Source organism: Arachis duranensis, chromosome 1 (assembly GCF_000817695.3).
Source record: "Arachis duranensis cultivar V14167 chromosome 1, aradu.V14167.gnm2.J7QH, whole genome shotgun sequence".
In the NCBI taxonomy this organism is placed as follows: Eukaryota; Viridiplantae; Streptophyta; class Magnoliopsida; order Fabales; family Fabaceae; genus Arachis; species Arachis duranensis.
This window is the reverse complement of record NC_029772.3, coordinates 36,739,121-36,749,806: the sequence shown is the minus strand read 5'-3', so window position 1 is coordinate 36,749,806 and position 10,686 is coordinate 36,739,121. Positions and strand designations below refer to the sequence as shown.

Genomic DNA, 10,686 nt, shown 5'->3' with positions numbered 1-10,686 from the left:
TAAAATATCCCTATATATTAATTTTGAAAAATTCTAAATTCTAATTCTACGACGACAGAGAAGAAAATGACTAGAATTTAGAATTCTCAAAATTAATATATATAATAAGAATATTTTAATTATTTTCTATAATAAGAGTATTATAATTATTTTTTATAAAAAATAATATTAATTTAGATCAATTCAAAATTTTATTCACTATTTTTTTATTAAATTAATTTATTTGACTTAATTTAACAAAAAAAACAATTTAATCGATTATATATTAAATTTTAATTATTTAAAAAAAAATGTTTTAGACATTTTTATGGAAGTGGCTCCTACTTATAATTTACAAAGATGTAGTAACTAATTTTTTTTTGTCATCGTTGAGCATTTTTATAAAAAATATATCTTCTTTTTTCTAAATTTTTTTAAAGCAGATGAAATTTGCCAGTGTGATTAATTACGGTAGTGTGATTAATTGATTACCTGCATGCGTTTTACATTGGAGAGAGTGCGTTTAATAAGAAACGAGGCAAGTTTCAGAATGTGCCTCCCACTCTTCTTCGTAGGCTTCTTCGTTTCAGAGAGCATCGCTGAATTTCACACTCAACCCCTTTCTTTGTAATTTCCTCTCTTGTTTAATTTGAATCTTGTTTTTGTCTCCTTTTATTACTTCTTCGCATACAACAAATACATGCATATATGTACATATATAGCTGTACAGTGAACTTGGGTAATGTTTCTTTTTTTTTTTTTGTCTTTTTGTTTAAATTAATTACTGGAAAAATCGTCAAAGGTTAGTTGAAAATTAAATTGAGTCAATGAACATTTATTTAAGGTGACTAACTGACTATGGTTTGGATAAAGTAACGTGGGAAAAAATTTAGCAGCATTATTATATTCATAATATATTGACGGTTTTTTATAAAAAAAAATTCATTAATTTTCAATTTGTGTAAAAATTAGATTTTATTTAATGTTTTTGTGTATTGTCGGTTAATTTTGCAGGTAGGGCTATTTTGTAGGAACAAAAGGCAAAATTAAGGGGAAAAGAATATTTCGAAGATAGTGATAGATAATCGTAATAAAAAATATAAAGCGAATAAACAAATATATACAATATATAACTTAAAAAATAATTAAAATATTATATCTAAAAAATAATTAAAATATTATATCAATCATATTATTATTTAACTTTGTGAAATAAATAATGTATAACAATCGTCCTGATCGTATTATTAGTATCAAATTTTGGAAAAATCTAACTAAATTTCTATACCACTCTAGAGGCCAGGGCTACATGTTATATTCACTCTTTCAATATCAAAAGTTCTTACAATAATTCTTTATATATCAATAAATCAAATGATGATCTTTAATAAATTTAAAAAAATGTCGATTTTTTTTAAATTTATAAATTTATAAAAATAAATATATTTTAAAATTTGAATTAAAATAAAATATTTTTTATTTATATTAGTTTTATCTTTAATTTTATACATATTTTATTTGAGTTCAAATGAGAATATTATTTTATTAATATTTATACTTAAAATTTTTTTATTAATTGAAAAAGTAGAAAATAAGTTATGAAATACAGACACTTCGCTGAGTTGCCGTATTTTTGTATCAGACACATTTTAGACACGACGTTTATTGACACTCGTTCGATATGTATGTTTGCTGTGTCCAACTGTTTTTAATAAAAAATAAAAAAAAATTTTCAAACATGTTTAGACACACCTAGATATTATTACGTGAAACATGTCCAATCTTATTCTTAACATATATTTTTAAAATAAATTTAGATATAATATATATTATTATTTATTAAAACAAAAAATATTTTAAATATTTAATTAAAATAAGACACTAAAATTAATTTATATTTTAATATCAATAAAATATTAAAATATAATTACAATTATTTAAAAAATACTTTATATGCATGTTTTCATATTTTATAAAATTTTAAAATTTGCGTATTAGAGTGTCTTGTGACCGTGCAACTGTCCGTACATAAAAAAAATAAGTAATTGAAGAGAAGAGACTCTATTAGGGGTGTTCAAAACCGATCCGGATCGAACTAAACCGATGAACCGAACTGAAAAAACCAAAAACTGAAATAACCGAAAACCAAAACAACCGAAAAAGTGATGTTTTGCTATTTTTCTGCGGTTCGGTTCGATTTTCGATTCTTACCACCAAAACCCTAACCGAACCGAACTGAACCAACCAGACCCCCCACGGAGCCAGCCTGAGCCACCCACCTCCTTGATACTCGAAGCCTTCCTCTTTCTCCAAATCTCACCTCCTTCACTCCTTGATACTCGAAGTCGAAGCCAGCCTGAGCCACCCACCCACCGCGAAGACGAAGACGAAGACCCAGTCACCCACTGACCCAAGAGCCACAGGGTAGCACAGCCACGGGCGACAACCAACACAGGACCTCCAACCTCACCACCTCCGACCTTGCCGCCTCCACCCAGAAAGCCTCCACCCAGCAGCGTTTCTGGGTTCTGTAGGGTCACCTCACCACCTCCGATCTCACCGCCTCCACCCAGAAAGCCTCCACCCAGCAGCGTTTCTGGGTTCTGTAGGGTCACCTCACCACCTCCGACCTTGCCTCCTCCACCCAGAAAGTCTCCCACCCAGCCACTGATTCAAGTGCATATGGAGCCCGAGCCATCTATTCAGGTAAACTTTACTGATGCATTGTTTCCTTGTTGGTATTGCTGCTTGCTGGTTAATTGGTTATTGTTCAGTTTATTCAGGTTAGGGTTATTGTTGGTATTACTGTTTAGTGTTTACCATGTATTCAGTCTATTGTTAGTAATTTTGGTCTTGCTGATTTATTGTTCAGTTTAGGGTTATTAGTTTATTGTTTATTGCTGGTTATTGATTTAAACTTTAGTTGCTGGTTTCTGTCCTTGATTTAATTTTCTAAATTATCAGTCAGTTTATTGCTTGTTTATTGCTTGTTTATTGCTGGTTTATTGCTGGTTCATTGCTTGTTTATTGCTGGTTATTGCTTATTTATTGCTGGCTTTGTTCATTGCTTATTCAAATTATGAAGTTTTGTTCTGTTTGGTTTATTGCTGGTTCATTACTTGTTTATTGCTGGTGATTGTTTTGTTTATTGCTGGTTTAATTGTTCATTGCTTGTTCAGATTATCAAATTTTGTTCTATTTTGTTTATTGCTGTTTATTGGTGGTTATTGCTTTTTTATTGCTGGTTTAATTGTTCATTGTTTGTTCAGATTATCAAGTTTTGTTCTGTTTTGTTTATTGCTGTTTATTGCTGGTTATTGCTTGTTTATTGCCTGTTTATTGCTGGTTATTGCTTGTTTGTTGCTAGTTCAGATTATCAAGTTTTGTTATGTTTTGTTTATTGCTTGTTTATTGCTGGTTAATGGTTATTGCTTGTTTATGTAGTTTGACGTCAGTTCAAGTGAGAATATGGGCGACACTGGATTGCCTCTAGTTCCTATTCCGAATGAATCAACAAGCATTAGATCTCTGACTGCTTTGCCTCCTGTGCCAGCTCCTCATCGAAACACAAGGAAGCTTGCTAGTAGAGGTCGAGGGAAAAGGCGGGCTGTTGAAGAAGCTCCCGTTGTTGAAGGGTGTTGAATAATTATAGGAGTTCTCTAACTCCGATGACAGCTGAAGCGTTAATTTGTACCCAAAATTGGCTCTGAAACTCTCCAAAACTTGTCCTTGAGGAACTCATCGAGGAATTGAAGAAATTAGAATTAGGTATGGTTAAGTTTCTACTTATAATTTTCTTTATTTTAATCTAGTTTTTATTAATATATATATTATTTGTTATGATTGTTTCTTGTTTTATATATTTTGTAGAAGTTGCACCCCACTCGTGATCCCAATGAAGAAGATTCTGGTGTTGATTCTGATTAAAGTACATCTTGTTAAGTTTTATGGTATGAATTGTCTCCTTATATTATTATTATTATTATAATTATTATTGTTGTTGTTGTTCTTGTTGTTCTTATTATGTAACTGTTTTTTTTTTTATTTCAGATTGATTTGCAATGCATTATGAAGTTTTAGCTATTTTGTTGGAGAAGACACCATAACTTTGCTATTAAACACAATTTATTTTTATTTTCAGTTGTGTTGACTGTTGAGCTATTAAACTTCTTTAATTGTCGTATTTGAATTCTATTGTCATTATATTTTATTAGATCAAGACTTTGTTAGCTATTGTGTATTTTGGCTTGTTGATTTCAATCTTATGACATTGCATAATAGTATGGTACAATTTTTTTTATTTGATTGAAAAAACTGAACAAATCGAACCAAACCAAACCGATTTTAATCGGTTTGGTTTGGTTCGGATGATCTTAAAAAAAAACAGAACCAAACCGAACCACAACTTAATTAAACGATCAGATCGGATGACTTTTCCTTCAAAAACCGAACCAAACCGCACTACGAACACTTAGACTCTATAATTGATTTATTCATGTTTTGCAGGCATTGCCAATGCAATATGACTACAGTTTATTATTAGTTACTTGTTTCATAGGCACAGCCTGTGAACTATGTTTTTCTTTCTTAATTTTATAATTCTTATGAAGTAATTTGATAAGAAAAAAATAACTTACAAAAAATAAAAGATGCACCCAAAACAAAAAGATAAAGATAAAAGAAATAAGAAAATAATTGGTTAGTGATTTTTTTATTAGATTTTTAAAAAATTTATTTTTAGTAATTTAGATTATCAAGAGAGTTTTTTTTATTAGATCTTCAAAAAATTTATTCTTGACAATGTAGAATAAAAGGATAAAACTAAAAGAATTAACAATAAAAATTACAAATTCTTGACAATATAGAATTAAGGGATAAAACTAAAAGTAATTAACAATAAAAATTACCTTAGGCTCCATTCTTTAATTTCTTCAAACAATAAACAAAACAAATCACCTACTTCTACTGGATATACATAGAAAATTTATATATAAAACATGCATTCATAAAATTTGTTTATCAAAACTGCATAATATCATACAAATTAACTTAAATAGACTTCTAATAATTAATCTAAAAGTGAATCAAATCTTCTTAAAATAAAATTATAAAATCTAAAATTAAATAAAAAATATGATTCTAAAATTAACGCTAACTATATAATTTAAATCGGATTTAATCGTATTAGATTAGATTTACTTTAAATATTAAATACTTAAAGATATAATAATCAATTTAAATCAAATATGATCATATTAAATTACATAAGATTTGATTTAAATTTTAAATTTTTAAAAATATTATCAAACAAATAAAAATAAAATCAATTTTTTTAGACAAATTCTAACAACATATGAAATTTAATTCTAATTAAATAAATTTAAATTTTATGCCTTTCAATAAACTTAAAAAAAATTTTTGAACTTTTTATTGTCCTCCTTTAACCTAGCTAGCTAATAAGTCTTATCTTCTCTTTTTGGACTAATAATTAGTGCATTTCTTTATATGAGTATTGTCAAGTTTGAGACAAATTCTTGATTTTTTAATATCTAAGACTGACGTAACATAATTTTTTTAATATTTAAATCCTTAAATATAATAAAATTATCATTCTATATATATCGTCTCTAAAATAATGAAAATGCATTCTTACACACGTATTATACTTTTTAGGAAATTAATAGTATAAAACATAAATAATAATCTGCTCTTTATACAAATTAAAAATTAATAAATTATTTATTTAAATAAAAAGGCCATATTTTGACCCAAGCAATAATGATGGTCTATATGTAATTACTTTATATTCAGGCTTTGACTTTTATTTGAAGTTATTAATTATATATGTTTGTTTTCATGAGAATTTCTATCTTAATTGTTATATAAGAGTAAATAAATATTCTTAACTTCTAAAGATTTCACTTCGTATAAACGTTAAAATTATAGAAAATATATCTTCTCAATTTTTTTAATAATTAAAAAAATAAAATATAATCTCTCACTATTAATTTTATAAATAAAATTAAAAATAAATAAAAAAATAAAAGATTAAAAATTATATTTTATATTTTTAATTTTTTTAATAGTTAAAAAATTTATTTTTAATATGTCGCATAAAAAAATACTCAACAGTAAAATTAAAAAATACAACATGTATATATAATATAATGTGCATTATAATCAAATAAAATTATGTATAAATAGTATAATATTCACCTTTAATAAAAATATACTTTTTGATTTTATCTCATTTACATTTATATAGTATTATAAATGTATCTCGTTTATACTGTAAACTAGATATATAGAATTTGAAAAAATACGTTACAGTATAAACGAGATCCATTTATAATTATCTCGTTTACAGTATATACGAAATATGTGTATTTATAAATATAAAAATATAATTTTTAAAAATAATAAAAATATTAATAATCTAAATGGAATCAAACACTTAAAAATAAAAAATATTAAATATTAAAAAAGATAGACAATTTTAAATAATAAAAAAGATGAACAATTTTAAAATAACATATTTAGTTTTAACTAATTTATTGATGAACGTATCATGTAATTTAAAATTGTTTATTCAAAATCAGCATATTATTTTCTTAAAAACCAATTTAAATTTAAAATTTTCATTGTTAACACTATAACACATTTACTTCTTCTAACCGTTAAAATAAATAAAAGCACATAAATAATATCATTAATCTGTCCATTATTAATACGTCATTTCTACTGTTAACATTATTACTTCTTTCACTCATTGATTTTCATTCACCACGATTTATTTTTTAATATTTACATTAAATCAATTTAAATAATATTTTAAATTTTTAATTGAGATATAATTTATTTATTAAATTTTTAATTGCGACATAATTTTAACTGACAAAATTTTTAAATTTTTAATATACTCTCTAGAGATAAGACTGGAAGATGTGTATTTTCGTAATAATTTTTAGACAAATTATTTATTTCAGCAACTAAATATTTATTTAATTTATTTAAATAAAAAATCCCACATATTAGCTATGCCTTAGCCTTACCATCAAAGTAAGCGAAAGCGGTTGTTCTATCATATCGATGGATTGAATGCTCATTTACTTCAGTCTTTACAAAAACGTTGGCAAATGGCAACTGAAATAATTTGACAAATGTAAATCATGCATGCATTTTTACTCTTTTTTGCCACCACAACAATTCCACCACTAATGCCGGAACACTTTCGTCATAGGAGTTGTTGGTAATAGACTTGACGTATAAATAAATACAGGTGTAATGTCTGGGTTTTAGATACACAAGAAATAGAACAAAATAAAAACTTATAATTAATAGCTAGCCAAAGGTATGATCTTCAACAAAGACAAAGCCCACTATTTTTGTTGTTATGTATACCACCAAAACAAAAACCAGCAATTTTAAGAGTCACTATTGTTTTAAAAGAATGTATTTATTTTTATTATAAATTAATATTATGCAAGAAATTCTGTACATATTTTTTTCACAACCACTTAATTATTAAACATACAAATATTTATTACTCTTGACTAATTGTGCCGATAATTGTCAAAAAAATGTTTAAAAGTATCTTTGACAGTTAAAGTTCTAAAAACCGGACTAGACCGACAGATTCAACTGGATTAATTAGAAATTGATTTTCTAGGCGATTCGATCATCTTTAAAAACGACTTATAAAAAATCGATCAAACAGATAGATAACTAATAAACCGGATGAATCGGATCGATTTTTCCAAGCTCAGATTCACTGTTTAACATAAAACGTCAGCGTTTTAAAAAAAAAAACAAAAACAAAAATAAAAACAAAATGAAAAGCCCAAAACGACGCAATAGCCTCCTCACCTCTTTCCTTCCTCATAAACAAATTGAAACAAACTCTAGCAACTACCTTCTCCAATCACCACTCACCTCACCTCCTCAACCCTAATTTCCTCTTTTAGCTTCCTCCAACAAACTCCATCGTCACTACCACAATCGACGCCAAATCAGAGCTTCTGTCAGCGGATCGAAGCAGCTGCCACTGTCGCGGATTGAATCTGCTGCCAGCAGCGTCATCGTCTTGAACTCTGAACTCTGAAGCTTCTGGCATCGTGAACGTCTACTTAGCCTTGTTCTTCTCGCCGTCACAAACGTGCTTGTTCTCCTCTCCGTCGTTCCAGTGCCTCCAGAAGCTTCCTTCCTCCAACAACAAGTTCACCTACAACTGCGACAATCACACCTTCAACTTCCTCATCCATAATGGCTTCATTCGGTTCCTCTTTTTTTCTCTCTAGATCTGTTTCATCTTATTCAATTTTGTGTATACATGTATGTATTTTTGCTCAGATGGTTGTTAGGTGAAATTTTCATTGTGTTTGAGTGATTTGAAATACTGTATTGTCATTTTTTAAGCTTACTGTGTTGTTGCGGATGAATCTGTTGGAAGGTAAGGTTCCTATTGCGCTTTTGGAGCGAGTGAATGATGATTTTGTTTCAAAATATGGTGCCTCCGATAAGGCCGGTACTAATGCTACCGCCAACAGCCTTAACAAGGAGTTTGGGTAATTTTGTGTTTTGTACTATTGTGAGAATTGAGATTAATTAATTATGGAGGTTGATTTGTTTGAATTTATATAAATTGTGTTGTTTTGTTTTGTTTTGTTTGGATGGTGCAGTACTGAAATTGATCTGATTTTGAAACTTTAATTAAAATAAAAAAAGGAAATTTTAGTTGTGCATGTAGCTTAACCAATTAAATTAGTAAAAAGGAAGCCTTTGGAGGAACAGGCCAGGGGAGCAAGAAAAATTTGGTATATTTAAATTATATACTGAATTTTTATATAATTTTAGTGTAACCGATTTAACCACGGTTCAATTTTAGTTAGACCATTAAACCATTGAATTAGTCACTTGACCAATTCAATAACTAATCCGGTTCTCACAACCTTGTTGACAGCCATTTGATTGTTTAAAAAGCTTTATTAACAATATTTTTATTAGCTTTATTAACAATATTTTTATTGACATTTATTTTTTATCACCAAAAATTAACAAAAGTCAGTCAAAGTAAGCTTTTTTTTTTTACAGTTAAACAGGATTTTAATATTAGAATTTTTATAATAAAATTTTCTTGGATTTGCAAAATGGATTTTGTCACCATTTCAAATGCAGCACCCATGAAATGGAACTAGGTGTATCAGAGCTATTTTTTATACCAGTCCTGCTATATATACAAGCCTTTTTGCTAAATAAGTCCAACTAAGTTGACTCATGCCCAACAAAAACTAACCTTAAATTAGAGTGCATGTAAATATGCGCTTCCCCCAACTATTGAAAACTTAACCTTGAGTTCTAGCCGGATTTTGACCCATGAACACGTGGTACAAGGTAGGAAAACTCTTTTTCTTTGATTTTCCCTAATTATGTATGAAACCCTAACTTGAAAAATATGTAATGTTGGCTTAATTAGATTTGGGTAGAGTTGCTCGATGATTTTTTGTGCAAGTTGGGTTTGTTCGGATTGAGTTGATGCAGAGGAATTGCTTTGTTTAATTAGTGAAGCTTTTGTTTGGAGAGGATTGATCAAGCTTGGGTCCATTCCTTTTGGTGAGGAAAGTCAAGTGTGGAAAACTGCCGTCATTAAAATACGGGTCTTGATTTCGGATAGATATTGTGTAACACTATGTGAAACTTAGGTTAATTGCTCTAGGATAACATTGAATGTTGTGTGTTGAAAATGAATTGTGATTTAATATGATTATGTGAATTGGGTGTTTGGTGAATGTTATATGACGATAAGATTGAAATTGGATATAAATGTTGTGGTATAGTTGTTATTATAATGATTGGTGTGAAAATTTGGGTCAGAGACTGTGATAGGGTGAGGTATCCTATATGAGGTAAGCTATGCTAACTTACATAATTGTCATGTTTTGATATGGTTATGGAACGATGTGATTTGGTTGGGTGATTTACGTAGTGTGATTGATTTGTTGATGGAAGTTTGGGAAGTTGGATTGTTGTGTTAGAATTGTTGATTTGGTATCGAATAAGGAGGAGTTGATAAATGAGTATTGAGAATGTATGGAATGATTTTTGGAGTAGCTTGAAATTGAATTGGATTGAGTTTAATGAAAATTGGCAATTTGGCTAATTGGTAAAAACAAAATTTTGACCAAATTTGATAGGTCATAACTTGGTGCTCGAAGCTTGGATTTGTATGAAATTTATCTTAAATTAAAGCTAGTGAAAAGATATTTAAAATAGTTTAAGAAAGGATAGAAATTGATAAATGTAGCAAAGGTTATTGATGTTTGAATTTAGGGATAAAAAATTGAATTATGCAGAATTGCAAAAATTGGACTTGTGCATATGCATGGGTCATGCGTACGCATGAATGGTAAAACAAAAATGAATGAAAATGACTTGCGCGTATGTATAGGGCGTGCGTATGTATGAAGTAGAAACAAAATTGAAATTGTGTGTATGCGTACGTCATGCGTACACATGATTCCCCAACCTGAATTGAAAATTATACGTATGCATGAATGTGTTAATTTTTTCAAAAACTCTGTTTTTGTCTGTTTAGCCTCCTCAGTCTATTTATAAACCCCTCTAACCTTCGTATGGAGTTGAATAACCGATAATTAAAATTTGAATACATTGGGAAGTGATATAATGAGATTAACTAATTGATTCCTAAAT

General features: G+C 28.3%; 1 protein-coding gene across 1 annotated transcript in view; it reads right to left on the bottom strand.

Annotated features, from left to right (window-relative positions):
- The window catches only part of LOC107486035 (WAT1-related protein At5g47470), a 7,673-nt gene extending 7,025 nt beyond the window's left edge, over nt 1-648 (bottom strand). The window contains exon 1 of the mRNA XM_016106577.3: nt 472-648. Within this exon, the coding sequence (XP_015962063.1) occupies nt 472-576 (105 nt within the window). The 5' untranslated portion in view covers nt 577-648. The remainder of the gene's footprint in view (nt 1-471) is intronic.
- Between the last annotated feature and the right edge of the window lie 10,038 nt (nt 649-10,686).